Source organism: Canis lupus, chromosome 17 (genome assembly GCF_003254725.2).
Source record: "Canis lupus dingo isolate Sandy chromosome 17, ASM325472v2, whole genome shotgun sequence".
In the NCBI taxonomy this organism is placed as follows: domain Eukaryota; kingdom Metazoa; phylum Chordata; class Mammalia; order Carnivora; family Canidae; genus Canis; species Canis lupus.
Window position 1 is genome coordinate 31724773 of NC_064259.1, and position 24328 is coordinate 31749100.

The 24328-nt window shown below is 42.4% G+C and overlaps 1 protein-coding gene across 2 annotated transcripts in view; it reads left to right on the plus strand.

Moving 5' to 3' along the window:
* Nucleotides 1–15276, plus strand: part of TMEM178A (transmembrane protein 178A) — a 50213-nt gene extending 34937 nt beyond the window's left edge. For both annotated transcript variants that reach the window (XM_025454087.3, XM_025454089.3), the window contains exons 2-4: nt 1944–2057; nt 4500–4637; nt 14281–15276. In XM_025454087.3, coding sequence (XP_025309872.1) covers nt 1944–2057; nt 4500–4637; nt 14281–14522 — 494 coding nt within the window. In that variant the 3' untranslated portion in view covers nt 14523–15276. The remainder of the gene's footprint in view (nt 1–1943; nt 2058–4499; nt 4638–14280) is intronic.
* The last annotated feature ends 9052 nt before the right edge of the window (nt 15277–24328 follow it).

Here is a 24328-nt window from a genome sequence, read left to right on the forward strand (position 1 = left end):
TAACCGATTCCATGGACTCATGTTGAAAAAAAACACAGAGTACAGTATAAGAGCTCTGAACTTTGGGAGAATCTGTGGTTTCATGAAGAAAAAAAATTAAAATCTTCCCCAAAGCGGAGAGTGTCTTGGGCAGGGTTTCTAGAAGTGAGATTCAAGGACAGCCTGCTTCAGAATTGCTTGGGATGTTTGTTAAAGTTCAGCTTCTTGGCTCCGTCCCAAATCTTTTGATTTAGAGCATTTTTGGGTGGGTCCATCCAGGAATCTACGTTTTTAACTAGCTACCCATTAATTCTTAATGAATACTGCTGTGTGAGAAACCCTTTAAAGAAGATAATCCTAAAGGTGATTTCACATCAGAGATGGGCTCATGATACAGACTGTGCTCAAATGTGAATTTCCCCCTTTTAATGTCTGATTTCTAAAAAATTCACTTTATTTCTATAGTTCATCAACTCCCATCAATTATTTGTATCTATGAGGATTTTTTTCTTCTCTTTTTAGTTGCTGCTAGCATTATCATAGGGTTGAGGCTGAATTATGGGACTCAGAAGATTCCAGGGGAAAAATCAGCCCATATTTATTTATGCAATAAAAGGATAGGTTGGGAGGAAGGGTAGGAGAAGGCACCAGATAAAGCAACGGGTATATTTGCCATTTCAAAATACTGTACCTAGAGCTGGCCATGCAACCATGAAAGGTAGAGAAAGTTTTTTTCTTTCTCATCTCTACTTTTTCCCCCCTCTTCTCTACCTTTAATATTACTCTTTCTCTTGGCACCCAGAATTTAGGTCAGTAAAATTTATTAAGGAAATACATCAAATGAACAAGGGGTGGTGGAAAGGGATGTGGGTGGGGGGATGGGGGTGACTGGGTGACGGGCACCGAAGGGGGCACTTGATGGGATGAGCACTAGGTGTTATGCTATATGTTGGCAAATTGAACTCCAATAAAATTAAATAAATAAATAAATAAATAAATAAATAAATAAATAAAATAAAAAGGAAATACATCAGCTGCTTTGGAGTTAAATAGGTTCTTGAGGTTTGTCTGGTGACTGAATCACACCTAAACCACCAACTTTGAAGGTTGTCTTTATGGAATGGTGTCTTCTGGTTTCCAAATAACACACTTCCGAATGAACTTTTTGATGCAACTTGTTTGAGAGTTTGAGATTGGGTCAAGTTCAGGCACATGTAATTTATCGGGGTTAACTTAAAATTTTAAGTTCATTTCCCCCAGCCATCTGTATACTTTTAGGCCATTTCTCCTTGCCTGTGTTTTGTGTTTAGTTACTATAAATTCAATGTTGAAAAACAATTAGAAGAATTTAGATCCTTATCAATTTTAATATATTCAAAAGTGAAACCTGATTTTAAAAACTATTTCAGGGGTGCCTGGGTGGCTCAGGTGGTTAAGCATCTGTCTTCAGCTTAGGTCATGATCCCAGGGTTCTGGGATCAAGTCCCATGTTGGGCTCCCTGCTCACTGGGGAACCTACTTCTCCCTTTCCCTCTGCTTCTCCCTCCTGCTCTGCTCTCTCTCTCAAATAAATAAATACTTTTTTATTTAAAAAAATATTTTATATCATGTTTTAGGTTTTTACTGCTCTGACTTGCCTGTATTATTGAGTCATTGAGAGATTCCTATCCCTTCCCCCCATTCAACCCAGTTTAGGACACATTACTCTGCCATAGGTCTCCGAAATTCTATTACACATGCACAAACTAGGGACGCCTGGGTGGCTCAGTGGTTTGGTGCCTGCCTTTGGCCCAGGGTGTGATCCTGGAGACCCAGGATCGAGTCCCACGTCGGGCCCCCTGCATGGAGCCTGCTCTCTCTCTGCCTGTGTCTCTGCCTCTCTCTCTCTGTCACTCATAAATAAATAAAATCTTAAAAAAAAAAACCACACAGACTAGTAAATCGCATTTCTTATTTCCTTCAAGGTATTGCGCAGAGATGCACGGCTATCAAGTACCACTTTTCTCAGCCAATCCGCTTACGAAACATTCCTTTCAATTTAACCAAGACAATTCAGCAAGATGAATGGCACCTGCTTCGTGAGTATTTCTGGGAAAGGGTCAGAGAGGAAATGGTGTCTTTCTGAACAAAAAGTATTCCCACCAGCCCTCTCAGGTTTGAACCGAAAGATGTTATGCTGATCACTTGTGGGCCTATGGGCCCAATCTGACTTGGTCGGAGACTCAGAGAGGCATTTCACTGTGCTGTGGTCACAACCGCAGTCACAACTTGTTTACAGATCAAATGTGTGAAAATCAGGCCTGAGGCTGTGTGAGATAGGACAGTGTGTGTTTCTGCCCTGGTGGCATCTGTACACAAATGGCCTCCTGCATCTTTCCTCTACCAAGTCATCGGTACAAGGACCTGCTCTGCCACTGGTCTTAGTAAACCAAGGAGATTATACTTTAGGTACTCTCAGTTTTGTTTTGTTTATCCAATATTCATTTTAGCTACCATGTCTATCTCAGATCTTGGTCTTTCCACTAAAATATCTTTATAAGTGTATGTTGTAATTTTCCCAGAGGATGTCTGTCATCAGAGGATATCTTGACGATGGGAACTACTCTTTTTCACTGTCAGGAAAAATGTGAAAATCTAGAAAGGATCATGCAGTGACACTAAGGAGAGATGATATTTACCCGAAAATTGTTGATTCATGCTGCCTGCTGATGGATGACTCAGGAAAGCAAAATACTAGACCCTAATCAGAGGTAGACATTGTCATTTTTCTAATGAAATAAGTAGGAAGGACATTGGCGATTGTGTTTGGTGACCAAGGACACTGCAGAAAACCAAGCAGAATCTCATTTGGTGAGGAAATCTCTGCAGATCAAAAGCCTCTGTTTTGAATTACAAACATGAACATGGAAGCTCTTGTAATACTGCTATAGTAGAGGTCTTACGTCAAACATATTATGATTGGCAAATTTAGCACTTGGAAAGTCATTGGCTAAAATGTGGTTTATTTCTTAATAGTATGACTTCCTGAAAATTCTTTCTTGTTGGATGATCTTAACAAGCATTCTGAGCAGATCTGAGTTAGAGTTTTATCTAAGTGTTTTTATGTCTGAATTCTTTATGAGCATGTTTGGAATTCTTTGCCTTAATCAACAGTCCAGAAAGCCACGTAGTCACTGGATTTAAGTGTGGTGAGAAAAGGTCAACATAGAAACCTGGGAAAGAACATCACTTCTTTACTTGAGGAGTTTGTGGCTTGCTGTTGCCGAGTAAGACAGTATTTGAGCTCTCTTTATCTTTTTTGAGGTTCTTATAGAAAGATAGTTCCAGCATTTGCATGCATAGCTCTTTCTAAGAAAGTCACATTTGGGGAACTGTACCATGTTTACCAGATAAGCTTAACATGTCTGGTACTACTATAAATCCTATGTGAATTTTATCTGAACCTTGTGCCTTTTAATGGTTGTAGACAATAGAATTACTACTTAAACCACAGGGAATTTAGGAAGTTGAGATAACATATTATGACGTTTCCCCTGCTTAGATGTGGATGTCACAAAATGACTTATCCCCTAAACATTAAACTCAGCCCCTTTAAATGATCTCTGCTCCTGACCTGTAGTCTGAGGTGTCTACACTTCCTCTTCTAGGTAGTAATACTCTGTTTTCATATAGATGTTCTGAGCTGGAATGAGAAACCCCTTTAAAAGAAAGGAATGGTCCATGTGTTCCCAGAGCTGTTGACTGGCTTCTGGGGCAGCAGATCTATGCTTGGGCTCTATTGTTTAGGAAGAATCATACATATTTACCTAACAGTTTTTAAAATTTAATTCATTAAAAAAAAAAAAGGAACCAAGAAAATAGAAGTAAAATAGCAGAGGGTGGGCAATCAGAGTGCTGCTTTAGGATAGCAGTCAGAGTGAAACTATGTCCAGGTACATGTAGTTGGTCCATCTCTTGTTTGCCTCAGATGTGGGGAGGGAATGGGCTTCTGACCCAGGGATCATGATTGTGCCTTTGTGACAGACAAAGACAAATAAAATAATTGGTACCCGTGGTGCTCAGGTAAAACCATATTTCACTGCAGCATACTTTATGTAGGCTCTTTCTCCAAAGCCAGATTAAGTGTAGCCACTGCAGTGGTGGTAAGAGGTATTCTCATTGCTCTTCTAAGGAAAGTAAAGGTATTTCTCATCCCTACCTCCTTCTCCATTTACTAAGTAACTTGCTCTCTATTACCTAAGTTGGCCCTGGCATTGTCCTCTGGTCTATTCTCTTCATGGTACAGACTTCTCTGTAGATTCAGAGAAGGTAGACTCTGGGCCCTGAATTTGTTGGATCCCATCTGTCCTCTTGTGGAATGCCTGGGGAGAGACTTCTCAAACCACCCCAGCCCCACAGACCCCAAGACTGCCTGTGCCACTTACTAGTTTTTATAGCGTATACAAAGCTCTTCATTCTCTAGTTTTCATTAACTTTGCTGTTTCTGCTTTTCATTTTGAATGTTTGTGTTTCGAGAGTAGATTTGAGAAGAATCACTGCTGGCTTCCTCGGCATGGCTGTAGCCGTCCTGCTCTGCGGCTGCATTGTGGCCACAGTCAGTTTCTTCTGGGAGGAAAGCTTGACCCAACACGTGGCTGGACTCCTTTTCCTCATGACAGGTATGCTGAGCACCTCAGACATCTCTCCGGGTGAAAGTGAAGGTGTCCTCTGCATGGGGTAGCTTCGCTCTGTTAATTTTGCTTTCACTTGTGAAAAAAGCAACCAGAGGTCATTTGGCTTTGGTGGGTAATACCGAATTTAAAGAAAACATCAGGGTTAATAATACAGGCCTGGTTTCTCCACCGTGGCCCGTTGGAAGGCTGGATGGTAATGTCTTGGGTTTAGTCTCCGTATGAGCCAGCTCTGTTTTTCCTGGCTCTGTTTCATGCCCTGTCCCTGGCCCTGGCCTGGACTCTTGGCTAGCACTGGCCACTGCTTATCAGGAGCCCACAGAGAGAGAGTGATCAGCACAACCACCTCCTGGGTTGAAAGTCAACTCAAAGTACTTCACTTAGTGATGGCGCCTTTGAGGTCATTTTTACACACAAAACGTTTCATTCATTTTACTCCACAGGTATTTTATGAGGACTTACTATGTTACCAGGCACTACTTAGGTACTAGAGACACAATGAATAAGGCAGATGGAATCCTTCATTTTCTGACGTGGGGAGACAGAGACAATAACTTGTGATAGTAATTAAAGCTGTGAGGAAAACAAATGAGGTGGAATAGGGGCCTCGGGGAACACCTTGCTGAGGTGGCGATTTCCCAGCTAAATTGTGAAAAGCAGCCAGCAGTTGGGACTGTGCTACAGGGTAAGCCAAACCCTATAGGCAAGGATGGGTTGGTATTTTGAGCCACAGAAAGAAAACCAGTGTGGTTGGAGTGCAGGGAGAAGAAGGATAGTACCTCTTGAGGTAGGAGATGCAGCCAGTGGTTTGGATTTCAATCTAAGGGTAATGGAAGCCACCAGAAGGTTTTGAGCAGAAGAGAGACTTGATCTTAAAGCAGGGGATAGGAAGAAGGTTGGTGTGTGGAAACATGACTGTGGTCTTTTTGATCAGCCAGTGGAAGTTGCTTTAGTCTAAAAACGGAGTCAGGAGCTGAGTTGACAGCTAACACTGACAGTGACTACAGGGAAGAAATCTTTTTTCCTTCGGCTCCTTCACAAAATAATTAACATGTTAGTGATTAGTGAATGCCAAGTGAGCGGTTTCACAAGCATACTCAGTATCTGAGCTAATACGACTTTGGATATGCAGCCATTTTGAACAAGCCTGTTTCCTCTTCTCTGGAGTTCAGTTTCCCAAGTGGCCATGACGGGTTTTGCTAGCACTTCTCACTTACTGGCCGCTCACTTGCTTATGCCCTCCTGTGTTAACTGTACTTGCCAACATTGGCTGACATCTTTTTCTGTCTGTCTTTAGGAGTTGACAGGTAGGTGGCGCCTTGCTCTCTGGTCAGCCGGATCTGAGGCCTAAGTAACCCGAGACCTAGAAGGGGCCCTTTCTGCTAACCACCATGGGTGCCTTTCCCTCCCTCTGAGTAACGTGGGTCATTGTTGTGAGCACCCTGACAGAGTATTCAAAAATTGGAGGGCCCCTGAAGAGACTGAACAGAAAACCAATGTAAGCTTTCCAGACTTTGGTGACTGCACCAGGACTGTGGCACAGGGAGGCTAAAATTCTAGTTCCTGAGGTTTGGGAGGAGGATTTGAACCCTCAAGACAAGACATTGGGTCCCTCATGTAAAAAGAAATTTACAGAACCGGTGGGTCAAGACAGCAAAGAAGCTGAGAGGCCTGTCTGCTGAGAGGATTCCTTTGAGTCTCTGCTGGGGCATAACGGTCATGAAAAATCTTACTCATTTTCTTCCCTCCTTTTGTTAGTTGAGGCCCCATTTTCCTGACTCTTGCTCCTGTATCCATCAAAGAACCGCAGAGTCACTCCCCCCAAACCCTGCAAAGGCCCACATCACATCCCCTTGTCAGGGAAATGAGGGGAACTATAGACAGGCTAGCCTCAGTGATGGTTTTAAAACATACTTTAATATGGGTAACATATAAATAATTTAGGATGCTCTTAGATATAAAACAATTATCAGCTGTAAAATAAATCACTGGACCATAAAAGCCAGGGCCAGTGAGAGTTCCTGAGAAGGCTGTAAGCTGGTCTGTTTTTAAATGAGAGGAGAGTGGTTGTTGAGCACTAGGGGGGCACAGAGGAGAGCTCGCAGCCAAGTACCCCACCTTTCCCTGCTGAGCCCTTGTTTCTGAGCCACACATGGACTGTAACTCTGAGCCAGACTGGCTCAGGCATCCTAAGGATTTATCATCAAAAGCCCCTATGCAGGGATCCCTGGGTGGCGCAGCGGTTTAGCGCCTGCCTTTGGCCCAGGGCGCGATCCTGGAGACCCGGGATCGAATCCCACGTCGGGCTCCTGGTGCATGGAGCCTGCTTCTCCCTCTGCCTCTCTCTCTCTCTCTCTCTCTCTCTCTCTGTGACTATCATAAATAAATTTTAAAAATTAAAAAAAAAAGCCCCTGTGCAATTGTTAAACAAAAACAAAACGACCAAAACAATAGCCATTGTAACAAAAACCCTACAACTACAAAAAAAAAAAACCCCCAAAAACACACAAAAACAAACCCCAGACGTATAAACTTGAAGTTTGATGACCAGTCCTGAAGGACTAACAGACACAACCTAACATTGTTTTGCTTTCTTTGCTTTTTGGTTAGCTAAGCCACATTTTTGGAATGAAGGAAAAATCCTCTTGTACATCCCACCACCTGACAATTTAGGTTGTTTAAATATTTTTCTTATTCTGGACCAAATCTCACTGATGAGTTTGCCTCATTTGAAAAAAAAAAAAAAAAAGATGCTTGCAACCATTAGTCTTCCCGGTTTCTATCTAATACCGGCCATAAGCTTTCCTGTGTTGTTACGCTGTTCTTCTACTCAGTTGCTTTGGGCAGCACCGCACGGCTGCACGCTCTTGCAGGGGATGGAAATGCTGTGAGTGTTCATCGTTCCCTGACCGTAGCGTTTGGAGAGGTTTGTTTTCTTTTTTTGCTGTTTCAAATACTGCCTTTACCTCTCCTTTGTAAATACCGGGTCACTGCGTGAATCCATTGCCTGAGATGAATTAGCTGGAGGATGTTCGCAGTGTGGTAGCAGCAGAGGAGAGCAACTAAGGGTTAAAAGAATTGACTTTAATGAAGCAGAAGTGTCTTCAGCAGCCCTTGTCAGCATCTCTCCCACAGATTTCTGATGCTAAACTTAGCCGCTTCTAATGCGCTGGCATCTTCATTCTCCGCCTGAACTTATTAGCCAAACCTTCAATGAAGAGCATCAGTGATGTGACAGTTTGAGATGTTAAAATGGAAACTTTGAAACAGTGTTCCTCCTTCTGCCTTATTGCTTACAGACAGCTCTTGATCACCCACATGTGGGCCCCGCGGTGCTGGGGCTCTCCCCTTCCTCTCCCCTGTGGCCTTTCAAAGGGCCTTCCAGCAGGACTTGGGGTGGACCTCACCTCCCCTCGGGGCCCCACGTGTGGCCCTTTGACTTTGTGGCCTCCGAGGTGACAGACAAATGACCCAAGAGGCACAGGTGGAGGACTGAGGGAGTAAGACATCTTCTAGCTCCCCTTCTGCTCCTGGGCTGCTGTGAAAGTCTATTGCCATCAATAGTCAAAGATGGATTGTATTAGACTGCCATGGTGGTATCATCATAACGATTATAATTTCAGTATGTGGGCAGCCCGGGTGGCTCAGTGGTTTAGCACCTGCCTTCGGCCCAGGGCGTGATCTTGGAGACCCAGGATCAAGTCCCATGTCGGGCTACCTGCATGGAGCCTGCTTCTCCCTCTGCCTGTGTCTCTGCCTCTCTCTCTCTCTTTCTCTCTCTCTCTCTGTGTCTCCCATGAATAAATAAAATCTTTAAAAAAATAATTTCAGTATGTGTAGAAATATTTGAGAGGGTTCATTTATTTAAAACAAGCATTTTAAAACATAACAGGTTGCTATTGCTATTGTTTTATTATCTTTTAAAATACTAGGAATCTCAAAAATTGGTTAAAGCTTGGGCCTCCCTTCATGGGGCCTCACTGTCCACTGGATGCATAACCCTCACTGGCAGGGCTCAGAGAGTTGTGACAACAGACAGAAAGGTCCAGGCTGCCCAGCAAAGCACAAGGACCGTCAATGCCCATGTTTGGTTATCTCTTCCTTTACTTCAATGCATTAGAAAGTGAAAAAACAGAACCAAAAAACCATTGTAGTAGATATATGGAATTGTCTAGGTTACCCACTGATTATGACCTAAAACCACAGGTCCTTAGTGCCTTAGTTGAAACACTGGCAGCCAGCTGTGTTTTGGAATTCAGGGTTTTCAAGTTTTCTTTTAGAAGGGCAAATATGGTGCATAGATTTTAGGTTATTTAACACCCTCAGCAGGATCTGAAATCAAGTCCATTAACATTTCTGCTGGAAAACATATGAATATTCACACGAAGTGGGATCAATAAGGACTATAAATAGCCCATGTCACATCAGGTCAGGGTTTGCATGAAATAAGATTGCTGCCATCTTTTAGAAGAAGATTGGATGTTTTTTCAGATTTAATAATTGCAGATTGTGCCTCTTCTATTTTATGTTTTTAAAGTTTTTTCTATTTCTATTAGTCTTGTCCGTTCATTTAGGAATGGCTCTTTGAGCAATCTGTGTGAAAGTAGCATGAGGCATTTTTGCTGGAAGAGCAGAGACCAGAATGATGGGCAGGCCATCTTTTGAAGGAGTGAAGAAAAAAAAAAAATCAATGTTTATGCCTTTGGGTGTTGCAGTTGTGTTATTTATCAAGCGGGCTAACCGTGGTGAAGCCGCTCTCTCTCCTTTCACACTGTGAAAGCACATCAAAGGAGGATGGTCAGAAGGGTGGGCCCAGTTCCCCTAATTACAGCTCGCCAGCTGGCCACAGGCATCTCAAGGAGTTCAGGGAAGGAAATTGGGTTGATGATCTGGGATGGCTGCATAAATTTACTTCCATCCTGCCCCAAAAAGATCCCTTCCAACGCTATAATTCTGCAATATCCCTGTATCTGCTAATTAAGAATATTGGTCGAAAGCTTTTTAATATAAGAAAAGGAGTTGCATACAGGGCTTTTCAGAACCAGTAATTCTTCACTCTTTTGAAGATGCTGCCAACAATAACCATGACCTAGCCTGAGACCCAAGAGCCTCTATCCCCAGGCACCACCAAGCTGGGCTGACGAATATCAGTGGTAGTCACAGGGGACTCCTGACTAGTCAGGGAGTGAGCCGAAAGGAAGGAAAACCTAGGAGAAGAATGAGGGAGAGGTGACTTCTCTTTTCCTGAATCTTCAGGAAGGACCACTAGACTTGGAACTTTTTGAGGGCAGGTGTGGTACCTTATTAATCTTTTCAACCCCCTGCCCCATGCCTTGCAATAACTAGATTGCTACTGACAAATGTGTAGCATGATCTGCAAGAACTTGTTCTCTGGGTAAGTTCTGCATGGCATAACTTGGGATAACCTGGTCCTTAGGTTGGTAGAACTCAATGTGTTGTAGAACTCAGTTTTGTTCGGTAGGTTTTGTTGACTCCTTGCGCTCAGCACTATTACGCTCTGGGTGGAACTTTAGTCTAGGAGGTGTCTACTACCTTGCCCTGAGATGTGTGCTGGAAAGTGGAATGGAAAGACACACATGGGGTTCCTGATCACAGCGATATCAAACCAACCAACCAAACCATATCAGACCAACTAGGACTCATGAAATCATCTCCAAGATGATCAAGAACAGGGGTGGGACATAGTAGATGCTTGATAACTAATTGCCGAGTAACTGATTAAATAACATTTAAAATAGTAAAACCTTGCTAAGACCTATAAAAGAAATAGAAATATACTTTATACATTGACTACACACACATACGATGCTTTGGGCTGAGTTGCATCCCTCCCAAAATTCCTCTGCTTGAAGTTCTAACCTCTAGCAACTCACAATGTGACTATATTTGGAGATAGGGTCTTTAAAGGGGCGATTAAGTTACAATTAGGATGGGCCCTGATCTGATAATATGGCCGGTGTCCTTATAAGAAGAGAACATTTGGACACAATTACAGAGGGAAGATATTGTGAAGATACAAGTAAAATGTGGTGCTAGATTTCCACCACATCTACAAGCCAAGGAGAGAGGCCTTGGAAGAAACCAGCCCTACCAGTAGCTTGATCTCAGGCTTCTAGCCTCCAGAACCATGAGGACATTTTTGTTGTTTCAGCAACCCAAGGTTCTGGTACTTTCAGATGGCAGCCCGAGAAAACACGTGAGTACTGTGATATGTGCATACGGAACTAAAATACAATTTCACAGTATCAACCTAAGACTAATTATCCAGCTACAACAAAGATGGTTTCTTCATTTAAACCATACTTGGTGTCTTTGAAGTGAGGATTTTTTTTTCCTTTTTAAAATATCTTGAGTGGGGTAGGCCTCTTTCACAAAATCTTGTTGGGCACATTGGAAAGGATGCTTTCTCTCCCCTCAGTATGTCTCCTGGTAATAATCAGAAACAGGCCCATCCATCCCACAATACTAGCTGTGGCAGCTCTGTGTGCAAACTCTGAGAGATGTGAGGATCTAACAAGAGGAAGTCTTGCATGTGCTTTTTTGTTAATCTTTGCTTTCTTCTTTCTGAGAGCAACTGCAAAAGCATCTTGGAAGAATTAAACATGTCACGGAAAGGGCATTCCTGTGAGAGCATCTGTGGGAAAGGGGAAGGGCAGACGGGCGGGCATGGTTGTGGGCTCCTAATAACCCTCCCTGCCAACTAAGCAGAGTGAGTAAAGGCAGCAGAAAATAAAGAAGGTTTTCATGAGAGTTTGACAAGTGCTCTCTTCCAAAAAGAACTTAAGCCGCACAGAGATACATATTTATCACCATAAAACAAATATGAATAAGCGATACAGAGAAGCAAAGGAGCAATTAGGTTTACAAGGCAAGCTAGATCCAAGGGTGAGGTCAGGAGCCAAAAGCACGACATGAAGTGCCCAACTTTTGCTCATGGTGAGCCACTGATTAGCTTTAGGGAGTTTCAGCAACTCAGGAAGAGACAGAAATTCCTAGCAGTGACATCATTCATGGTGTCCATGAGGTCTACAGATGGAAGGCGCAATCGTTCCTGACATTGAGAGCAGAGAAAATCATCCTCTGTTTAAGTCCTCAGGTTAGCTTATTTCTTATAATCCTTTTCCATTCCGTGTGAACTGGTGGAGTTATGCTCAAATTCATTTCACTGAAAGCAACTTTATGGAATTGGCAAGGGAGAGGTGCTAATAAAATCAACGTTTAGTATATATAAAATCAAAGGGAGCAGATATAGTATATACATGGCATTATTCTTCTTTTTGGGGGGTGGGGGCGGGGGAATGTTCTTGCTCCATGCCTCATTTTGGAATAACAGAATCACAGAAATTTGACACCTTCAGCGTTTTCAGTAACCAAGTCTCCCATTCCCCCCCCCCCCCCTTAGATGAAGAAACTAAGACTCAGAGAGGTTAGGTAATTTCAAGGTCGCACAGTGATTCGTAGATCTGGGGACCAGGAGCTCAGCCCAATGCATTTGGGCATCAAAGGATAATTAAAGTCCTAGTTTGAACTCGAGTTTTTAGAGGTCATTAAAACAACATTACTTGTAAAGAGCCTTGCTTTTAGGCCTTCAGCTCTGTGCAGACCGTGGAATGCAGAATAGGGTTGTTTTTCCTGTGATCGGGTCATTGTTCTATTATTATATTTTACCTGTTGATACTCCAGAGATCAATTTTTTCTAACTGCCTTGTTGTTCTTTTATGAACATTCCGTAGAAGGACTTGTCTTTGTTGTGATGCCAGTGAAAACATCCATGTAAATGTAAGAACATTCGCTCTCCATGAGTTTTGAAAGAAGCAAAGGAGTATTATTTTTTTGAACAGTCTGGTCCTTTATAAAAGAATGATTTCTGTCATGATCTTTGGACAGCTCAAAGTGATATGTTTGCTGTAATAATCTGGGGCAGGAAGTCAGAAGATAAGATTTTATCCTTTTTGGAAAAAGAGAATTACTTTGGATATTAAAAACAGAATTAGACCAAGAGAAGGAAATATCAAATTATCGCAGATCAAATGTCCTTTTAATTGGAAACATTTCTTTTTCTAAATGCACATTTGGGAAGGGATTCAGGCAATGTGCCCTGATGCCATTTGGGTGTAGGCCGAGTTCTGGCACTTAAAATGGCGTGAAGGTCATCTTTATTTCCTCCCAATTGCTGCCTGCTTGGAGTTTGGTTTTCTGTTAGTGTTTCTGATCCCCAGAGCTCTATTAAAAGGATCAAGGGGAATCTGTTACTTCTGATAGTCCCCAAATCTGTGTCCCTCTTACCTATGGAGATGCTCAATGCATCCCCAAAGCAATAGTCTAGCAAACTGGTGCGACCTCCGTTGTATGCTGGGATAAACCAAAGTATGAAGAAGAGATCCACAGGACTTGGAACAAACTGGACGTTCTGAGACTTCACTGAGTGTGCCTTTCTGTTTTTATTACCCATCTCCTGCAACTGCCTCACTCTGATCCCTGCCTATCCATGGCGATGGAAAAGAAGCATCTATATCCTTGGAGCATCACTTAAGTACTAAAAATACTGTTTGGGGGGAATTTTTATCAGAGTTCTGATTTTCGTGTTCTGGAAGGACAATTAATTGATTATACATACATGTGTTGGTACAAGAAAATAAAATTGATCTGTCCGTTTTATGTCACCCAGATTGTCTCCTATATTCTGAATGGTTGAAGTACATGATCTCCTTACTTAGCTACTTTAGTCAATTCCAACATCCTGGATTTAATTTGTATCATTTAAAAGCTTTTATTTAGGGGCACCTAGGTGGTTCAGTTGGTTAATTGACTGACTTTTAGTTTCAGCTCAGGTCATGATCTCAGGGTCATGAGATCCAGCCCTGCTTCATGCCCTGCATCAGGGTCTGTGCTCACCGTGGAGTCTGCTTGAGATTCTCTCTCTCCCTTTGTTCCTCCCCCTCCTCTCTCTCAAATAAATAAATAAATCTTTTTTAAAAAATAAAAGCTTTTTTTTCATTCATTGTAAAAACCCACAATGATTTGTTGAGGCCCTAGTATGTGCCACGCTTTGTACCTTAAAACATAATTTAGCACATGAAAAATTCATTTAAAATATTTACAGGGAACATGATAAATACTAATGATGACGGCAATTGAAAAGGACAATAGGCTCTGTATGATGTGGAACTACATAAAAATGTGTCAAATCAGGTATAGAATAAGGGAACACAAAGACTCTTTTATATTAGGCTTGAGTGATTATAGAAGATCTTTTCCTTAAAAATAGTTAGAATTTTTATTTCATTGTTTTAAGAACAAAAACCAAAAATAAATTCAAATATGCATACCATTCCAGCAGGATAATCCTGAATAATTCAAGTTATCAGAATTTTCTCCTGTGTTCTTTACTCTTATACCTTCAATACGTAGTGTACAGTCTGGCACATAAGGGTTTTGCCAATGTTTGTTGAATGCATTCAAGTTAAAGTGCAAGAATTAGAGATCCTTTACTAACTTGGGAGTGACCGCCTCATCAGGTGACCTGATTTTCACAAAGGCCTGTCCAGCATTTGCCTTGTAGCAGGCAACACTGTAACCAGCCATTCTCTTCTCTTTGCATTATTTTTAGGGATATTTTGCACCATTTCCCTCTGCACGTATGCTGCCAGCATCTCCTATGATTTGAACCGGCTCCCGAAGCTAATTTATAGCCTGCCTGATGATGTGGAACATGGCTACAGCTGGTCTATCTTTTGCGCCTGGTGCAGTTTAGGCTTTATTGTGGCAGCTGGAGGTCTCTGCATCGCTTATCCGTTTATTAGCCGGACCAAGATTGCACATCTAAAGTCTGGCAGGGACTCCACGGTATGACTGTCCACGCTCAAGTTCACTACTCGGTGGCCCATCCACAGTGTGGACAGCTCCTGAGAGGAACGTAGTGGAATTCGAGTTGAGATCCCAAGCACAAAACGGTCTTTTACATTCCAACCTGTTGCCTGCCAGCCCTTTCTGGACGACTGATAGAAAATCATGCAAAACCTCCATACCTTTCTACGGACAAGACTACTGTGGATTCAAGTGCTTTAATGACTACTTATGCTTTGACTGTGAGAAATAGGGAGCAGTGCCATGGGACATTTCTAGGTTTAGAAAAAGAGGAAATTGCAATGGGAAAATTTGTATGATTGCCATTTATTTCAGAAAGTTTGTATATAACAATTACCTGAGAGTCATTTCTATTTGCAAAAGGATTCATAACAAAGCGAGTATAATTTTCTTGTCATTGTACCATGCTTGTTAAATTTTAATGCAGTATCTTCGGAACTTGTCCTAATGGTGTCTTGTTGTTGTCGGCACCAAATATTTGTGCATTTTTTTTGTGGATGTTCCTTGTCACAGGAAGATTCCTCTTCTGTTGCCTTATTTATTTATTTTATTTATTTATTTTTAATTGACGTCTCTTCTCTGTCTTCGTACTGGAATCCAAATCCCAAGGAGAACAGACCAACTGTGTAAGAGCTAATCAGTGACACTATGCAGCATTGTTTGATGTCTTACTTGTTGTTTAACCTTTGTCTCTTTATGTTAACTGGATTTCTGCATTAAATGACTGCCCTCTTGTTAATTTGGCTGTGGTTTTTTTTTTCAGTGGTGGCCAGGAGTGGTCTCCTTAGCCATATTGACAGAGGAAAGCTATTGGTTTTTTTTTTAGTAAGACTCTTGCTGAGCCTTACTAATGGTTTCATTTCAATTAGGTTGGTTATCAACTTGCTGTTGACAAAAGATGTCATTTTCAAACACCTTTGAAAACCTTACCGGAGTATTTTAAGTTTCCTTCTCTCTCTTCCTTTACCATCTGCTTGGTATAGTTACCTGGTGCTAAGGCTACACGTTCTGTCTTTTGTTCCTGGATCTCCTGGGCCAATGGGTTTCAACCTTGGCTGCACATTGAGAATCACCCAGTGAATTCCTCAACCACCCCGAAACAGGGCCCCTCCTGAGACCAACTGAATCAGAGTATCTGCAGCTGGGCACAGGCCTGAGCGTTTTTGAGACAACATCTCAGAAAGTTCTGATGTGCAGCTGGGATTGAGAGCCCTGTTCTGGGCCAGAGCTGCAGTAATCTCCTTAGCAGTTAACATTTACTTAGCACTTAATGTGTGCCAGTAACTGGGCTATGTTTTTTCCAGGTATGATTTCATTTAACCTTCTCAAAAGCTCTATGAGACAGGTACAATGATTCCATTTTTATACAGAAGCCAAGGATCAGTTACAGAATGTTTTCTTCATTTTTTTCTCAATCCTTTTCCTATTTCAGGGTATAGGACAAAAGTTAAAATCCTTCCATTATGTTTCCTTATCTTTAAATAGAAGGGTTGGCACTAGCTAACTTCGAAGCTTTTCCTTTTAACTCCAACACTATCCTGTTCCCTACACACACGGTATGATAAAGATGCTCTGTTAAATAAGGGAAGATGCCACATTCAGAAGCAAGACATTGTTTCAGATTTTAATCTCATGAAAAATAGACTTTTTATTTTTTATTATAAAAAATGATTTAGTACTTGTGAAAGGATAATGATAATAATGATAATCTACTCCCCTCCCCCACAAATAAAGCCTGACTTCCAAACGACAGTGTCCACATATTATCACAGGCTTTTGGAAGAGGTTAAATGACTCCGGTGACCACATGAGCTCCTAAGAGCCCTGGACAGATTCCCCAGCAATCTCTCAGGCCTGTTTAATAAACCCATTCCTCGGGATGAGATCAGAGACATACAGAAAGGGGAATTATTTTCATTTATTACTTATGTGGGAAATTCTCAAAGCAGGAGAGCTGTTTCTTTGAAGTCTTCTTTAAAGATCCCCATAGAAGATGTCAAGACTCTTCAACATTTATATTCCAACCACCAAAGCAGTGTCTGAGTGAGTGACTTTTGAAGTTTCTGAGAAGCTTCCCAGGGATTTGAGGTGAGAATGGAAGAAAGCGTTGGAGTGACAGAAGGTTGAAGAGTTCACACACCAGAAAGATGCCCGGAAGCCAGGGGAGTTCAGTTACATTCAAACACTTGCTGGCAAAAACAGAGCCTCCTTGCCTTCCAGCCAAAGCGAGCTCAGAGCAAGGAGCAATGTGCCCAACGTTCCTTGCTTTTTATTTACTGCTATGGAAGTGTGAGCAAATGTAGCCAAAGTCCAGTTTTGGGTCCGTAGTCCTTGGGCTTCTGTGAGGGCTGTTTTCTTAATTGGCTTATAAATGAAGGATGATTGAAATGGCCATTCAATACTGCCTGGAACAGAATAACTTATTGAGACAATCTGTTTGTTCCTATGTTCTCTCTGTCCACCTTGTACCTGCATGCCAGACCCAGACTCTATTTCTTTGCCTTGGGGATTTTTCTTCAGGGCAGAAAGCAGAGGTGTTTGAGCTCATTGAAGTGAGGAATGCAGTGGATCCAGAAGGAAGGATAGGCTAGAGGACTGACTTTGTGGGCTCAAAGTGCTCCAGGTCATCCCAGAAACTGAAGGAGAAAATGATGGCAATCACCTGGGCCATACACTCCCTACAGGTATCAGGACACCAGAGAGGACAGCTGTGTGCAGCATCCTGGGAAACTGAGGCCCTTGGAACCATGGGCTTCTCACTGGTAGCTAGTCTGACCCTGGGAAGCCCCAAGGATATTGGCACAACTGGGTGTGAATGTCCCCAATAATGAATGAGGGCTAATTTCCACCCATTCCTGCAAGATAGGGCTTTGAATAGGAAGTAAGTGGATTTACAGAAAATTTGGGATTGTAGACTGCGTCATGTCTATTTACCACATATATATGTTATATATATACATATATATATAACTACTAAAAAAGCGAGCTTTATCCAAAACCTTGTGGAGACGATTATAAGTCCCTCAAGCCCTTCCTTTTTTTTTTTTTAAATTTTTTTTTAAATTTATTTATGATAGTCACAGAGAGAGAGAGAGAGAGAGAGAGAGGCAGAGACACAGGCAGAGGGAGAAGCAGGCTCCATGCATCGGGAGCCCGACGTGGGATTCGATCCCAGGTCTCCGGGATCGCCCCCTGGGCCAAAGGCAGGCGCCAAACCGCTGCGCCACCCAGGGATCCCAAGCCCTTCCTTTTAACAGTGTCATCCTTAGTTTATTTGCCACATTAGAACTATTGCAGCCCATTCTGAAGGAACCCTAAATCCTCTATCATTAGAGTACTATAGACTTTTGATAATCAAGACTCCAAGATGTAGGAAACTTACACAGAATGTAATTTCTCCACTAAAAGCCACTATATCTTTCAACAAATATTTATTGAGTGCCTACTAGGTGCTAAGCACTATTTTAGATACTTAGGAAACATCAATGAAGGAGAGCAAAGCTTCTTGCCTTTGTGAACCTTACTCAAGGAAAATGCAGTAAAATACAAGCAAAAATTAAAGTCACCCTTTCGAGCCCCAAATGATTTCATAAATCCAGGGTTATGTAATTAGATACAGTTATTAAAATAAGTTTCTTTTAAACTATACTTTCAATGGCTGTGCATTTCACTTCATATCATTCTTATTTGAATCTATCTTCAGTTACATAAAAAGTACACCATTAACTTTGGGGGGTGTGTCGTGGCCTCTCAAAGATTTCCAATTTGAAATTGAAACCTGAGAACAAGGAAGGTGTACTGCACGGGTAGACCTCAATTACCTGAGCTAAGGAAACCACGTTCTAGGGCCTTTAGGGTTACCTGAGCTAAAGATGAAGAGGAATCTAGGCTCCTAAAGACTCAGAAGGCCACAAGGTCAAAATGAACTACTCCATGAAGGCCCGTGCACCTGGGATGCTAATGCCACCTGGCCAATAGTCTTTGCCCAGGCTGTTTTCCCTGCTGGGACTCCCACTCTGCCTGGTGCAAGCTGACTTTTCCTTGTGCCTCGGCTTCATTACAATGCTCCTGAAGCCTGCCTGTTGCCAGTTATACTCTGCGTGCTAATCATTTGTTTACCCCTTAACTGGGTACAAACCTGTGTCTTGCTTGTATTTGGTCTCCAGTGCTCAGCCTAGGAACACAGTAGGTGCTCATAAATCTTTGCGGAATAAATGCATGAGAATTCACAAAGATAAACTTTCATCTTCCCTGGACAGAAGTGACTCCCTTAGCACCAATTGTAGGGAGCCCATCAAAAAATATACGGTAGTATAATAGGCTAAATGGAATGAGAATATAGCTTGGCAAGCAAGTAAGCCTCATTAGAATAATTAAAGGGACTATTAACCCAAGCCAGCCCAGACATAACTTGAAATGTGTTATGAACTAAGTACTATGGAACATTTATTTGATGGCTGAAACAATATTAAGTTAGTAACCTCAATATGGTTCTACACCTCAATTTAAATCTTTCCCATTTATATGCGGGTATGTTTTAAATCTCTAATTGGAATTCTGAAAGGAATGCTTCAGAAATGACTTCGTTTGAATGCAAATAGCTATACTGACCGAGAGCCCTTTTTAAATTGTATAATTTGAGTTTCTCCAGGACCTTGTCCTTAGATTGGAAGGAGAGGAAGTTCTCTTTGCTTCAGGACAACCACAAATGCTTGAGGATGCTCAGGGCACCCCATTCATTGCATACTGGGAACGTAGCTATCAATATCCCCCCTCTCCCATATACAACCTATATTTTGCCAGCCTTCAAAGCAAGATTTCTACTTATTCTAAAACTTATTAGCATATGTCTTCTTGTAGCTTCCATAAAAGGAAAAGAAATTGGTTGGCTATAAGCTACTTTTCTGTTCTTATTTTCTATTTTTTTCTTCTCATCAGCATGTACTGTAAAATACTGCCGGCTCTCTGCTTTCTCGGGCTGTGCTTGGGCCTCTCTGCAGACAGAAAGTGAGAGAAGACCACGAGGCTGGAAAGGCGAGAACAAGGGGGTAGTAGAGCCGATGAGATTGTAGGGATAGGACAGGGCTATGTTGGCCACCCTAAGGATGCTGGGTTCTACTCTGGCCATGGAAAGCAATGAGAGTGTTTAAGGAAACACAGTGATGTGAGCTGATTGTAGTTTTAAAATGTCAGTATTGCCGCTGGATGGAAGATGGATTGGAAGAAGCCAGTGGAGGTGGAGTGTTGCAGGAATCCAGGAGACAAAATGTGGCCTGGACCAAGAAGGTGTCTGTGAAGATGGAGAAGGAGGGTGGAGCTGACAAGACTTGCTGGTACAGTGGATGGAGACAGGAATAAAGGGACATTATCAAGGATGACAACTGAAGCAGTTTTTAGAGTTAGGTTATTTACTTAGGAAATTATGATTCTCTATCAGAGAATAAGGATTTGTATCAAAAGGGGAAAGATACTAAGTGTCTTGGTAAGCCCTGTGTCATATAGGATGGCCTTAATCGTTAACTGAGTAGAACCCAGGGCTGAAAAACTGTGGGTGAGAATATGATCCAATGACCCCAGTGCACCTTCTCCCTAACTGATCCAACTGCCAGCTTCATCCTCTTTATTTCTAGTTGTTCTCCAGAAGCTGCCTATGCCAGCTGCACTATTCAGTTTGAGTGTGAATTTGTCAATTAGTGAGGACTGCAAATATTTCAGTCCAGCCCCAAAGGAAAGCATGTCGTGATTGTGAGTTAATGGAAAAGATAGATGTCACCCACTGGCCTCCTCAGCTTACGTCATACCTGATAGACTATTGGCCTGCTTTTGCTAAGTTCCTATCATGTCTTAAAGCTGGCATTGCCAACATTCATAAGATGCACAGACCACTGCCCCATGATCTCATTTTGGATGACCAAGACTTTGGTGACACCACTGCCTTCAGTGTGGGTTGTGAGGATGGATGAACTGCAGCCTCAGCCTCTTAGGAAATGTCTTTAATCTACTCAGGATCCTAGAGGTAAATTCCCCCAATATCTACATAGAGGTGGAGTGATACCCTCTGGGAATTCTGGAGAGTACATGGAAGGCTTACTAGAATAGGCTCATGGAGGATCCACTAGATCTGGACAAGAAGGGCCTGGGACTCCTTTGACTACCTCCCCAGGACACAACAGGCACTTCACAATCACACCAGATGTCAAGATCAGGGTGTTTAGTTCTTGAATCAAATAACACCTTTTTATTTTTGTCCTCATGGCTTTGCCTGCCAGACAAGTTGACTGTGATGAGCACATAAATCCTTGCTTTAGAAGCTCACCTGCACTGAACTTCACTCAGTGGTAGCTTCGGGGGGCTTCAAACTCATTCCCCACGTATAAAACACACTCTGCCTCATCACACTTGATGACACTGTTAAGCATAAGAGCACAAAAGGAACCCAGAAAACTTAGAGATCATGGAGGTTTTCTCATTTCTCCTGAAGCTCTGAGTTTCCTTTTATTACCTCTGGACTCGAGTGGGTGCTCACAAAACCACCTCTCTCTTTGAAGCACTTTATTCTAAGAGGATGGTGCTGGAGTCCCATTCCTGTCGGTTCGGAGGTCTCCTACATTCTTGTAAATGTTAGATATAAATAAGAAGTGGAAAAGAAAGCTCCAACTCCCAGAATCCTCTCTCCTGTCTCTTGGCAATGATGAGATGCCACATGTGGGACGGACTCGGCACTTCCTCAGTGCCAAGCCATGTTCTTTACGAACTTGATCTTGTTGTCATTGCCTCTACTTTAGAGCCGGAGAAACTAAGGCTCATAGAGGTTAAATAACCTTCCCTAAGATACTAAGTGGCAGAGCCAAGGTTTGGATTCAGGCCTCCTCACTCCAAAGTAAGTCATGTTCTTTCCACTTTCCCCACACAGCATCCACATCCTACCTGAGACCCAGCACAAACACCAATAATGCTTCTCTAACCATATCTGAGCTTATTTCCCAGATGACATCCATCTAGATAGATTAACATTCCCCTTGTTTTTCATGGTTTCCCTTGGAAGTTACTGCTCTGCAGTTTTTTAAGTTTATTTATTTATTTTTTTGAAATCTCTACACCCACCATGGGGCTTGAACTCACGACCATGAGATCAAGAGTCACATGCTTTTCCGACTGAGCCAGCCAGGCGCCCCTGCTCTGCAGTTTTTAATCAAGCAGCTGCATTTCTAAACCAGAGCACATAGTGCCCTTTGTAATTCTGTAAAGAATACCAGGCCTATTTTTATAAGCACAGAACCTCTCCTTACTGATTGACCTCCAGGAGCCCTGTCCTCTGCAGTAGCCTAAAGGTATGACAGCAATTTTAATTACCTTCTTGGCACTGCCCCCACAGAACATTTTGAGACATTCCCATGTTACCAGGGCTGCTCAAAGATTAATATTTAAGTGGGTAGATCCTCCTTACTTTGTCCTGTGAAAGCATCCCTGGTGGCTTTTTAAAAATTATTCAGTGAAAGCAATTACTCAAAAAAGAAGGCTATATAGTCTTGTGGTTATAGACAGGCTAGGAACTCAGAGACTCATGACTTTCAGTCTTTGTGACTATGTAGAAGTGCATTCCTGAAAGCCAATCATCTCTCCTGGACCTCTGGAGACATTCAGGAGCTGATGGGCTTTCCAGGGATACGGGCCATACGACACATCCAACAAGCCCAAGAAATACTTTGAACAGCTCTACAAACTTGTATATTCTATTCCAAGTTGAATGTGAACTGATCTTTTGTAATGTGAACTGAATTTAAAAACATAGAGTGTAAATTACACAATGACACGAAGCTATCTGATGCTGAGTCAATACAAGGATATCTTCCAAGCTTCTCATTACGCATCAAGGAGGGTACTTCATTTTCTGTTTCTTGTTGAGAGATTTGTCCCTGTGCAGTGGCTTCAAAAAAAAAAATGGCAAGACAGTCTTAGGACATATGTGGAGGCTCTGGCTGTCATCCCTGTTGACAGTGGAGGAAACAGACTCTGAGCAGTAACGTAAAGTCTCTTGGCCAGTCTCTCCAAGGGGTCTCAGTTCCCAGCAAGTGAGCTGCCTCGGTTTTGAGGTCCACATATCTAAGTATCTGTATTCCTGCAAACACATTGATGAAGCCCTAGCCTCTGCTTTATATGCCTCTGTGGTGGCTACAGTAAATTGCTATCATGCCAACATGTTTCTCAAATAAAATGGACCTGGGAATTGAAACTAAACCAACTGTGAAAGGTAATCTGGGGGAGATAACATGAGTGATTAATGCAGTATTGATTCAAAGGATGAGCCAGTTCTTAAACAAAGGGTTTTCCAAATAAAGCAACAGTTTAAAGAGTGTTCACAGGAGTGGGGAATGGTTTTCAAGAGAATTGGAGCGAAGTGAGGGAAGAATGTGGGAGGCGGAGTGAGGTGGGTTGAAGGGCAGAGCCAAGAGAGACACATGGAGCCAAGCCAAGCAGCACAGGTGGACACCATCTTCTCTCAGCCTTGTCCAAAACACCCGTTGCTGCAGGGAGCCAGATGAGTGAAGAATGCAATGGGTTAAGATGGAATTTAGTGTAATTTCATTATTTTTAAAGCAATCAGCCTGCCGGTTTGTGATACGCCTACATAATCAAGAAGGGTGTCACAGAAAATGTCAGGCTTTTACCTAGGAATGTTTGAGCAGCTGGTTTTGTGTTGCATGATTCCATACAGCCCAGTGACACAAAGAAAAAAAAGTCTTCCTTCAGGGAATAACAGTCAAAATTCTTTTCCCTTTGTGACATTGGAATGCATGGATTTGGTTGAAGCAAAGGAGAACTCAGTCTAGCCTCCTGGAACTTTCTGGTTTTGTCCACTTGGTTTGCAGAGGACCATGAAAGGCAACTTGCATGTGGTCATTTGTTTATGAGATCTATACTGAGTGACTAGTATGTGCCAGAGACTAACTTTGTTGCAGGCGATCATCAGTGAGCAAATCAACAAAGCCACTCCCCTCAGGAGCTGCAGAGATAGACAATAAGCAAACATGCACTCATGCTGGAGGTAGATGCTGTGAAGAGGAATAGGGTCGGTGAGGAGAATAGTGTGAAGCATGAGGTGGTGGCTCATGTAGATAGGGAGACCAGGGATGACCTCCCTGATAAGGGAACATTTGAGCAGAGAGCCTGGGCGAGGCAGGTGTGGGAGGAAATGTCCCAGGAAGTGCAATGGCCTGAAATGGGACGAAGCTTTGCATATTCCAGGGTCAGAAAGGGGGGGAGAATGAAAGAGAGAATGAAGTTGGAGGGCAGATCGGGACACGGAGTAAAATGAAACTTCATTGGTGGGTTTTGAGCAGGAGAGTGGTATAAACTGATTTACACAAGAATAAAAACAAAAAACTTCTGACTCAGTGAATTATTTTTCCTTGGTTTCCACGTCAATATCAAGAGGCCAGTACAGGGCACTGGAGGCACACAGCAGAACACGTGGTTACTCTACCCACTCTAATAAGGTGAACTCAATCTCATAGTGTGGAGGTTTCTAGAGCAGAGTCACAAAAGGGTGCCAGAAGCATGACCACGAAGTCGTAGAAATAATGAGTAAGAGAGAGGGGGATGGCAGGGAGGGGGCTGGGAGTAATCGCTCCCCTTTGTTACACCCCTGTGAAGGCAGTTACTTGCTGAAGGAACTTGATGAAAACTGACAATATTAAATGATTATGGCATTCAGGTGGCAAAATTATACTTCAAATCTGATTCTCTTGAACATAATAAATTCATGGAATTTAACTGAAAGACCAAGAAAA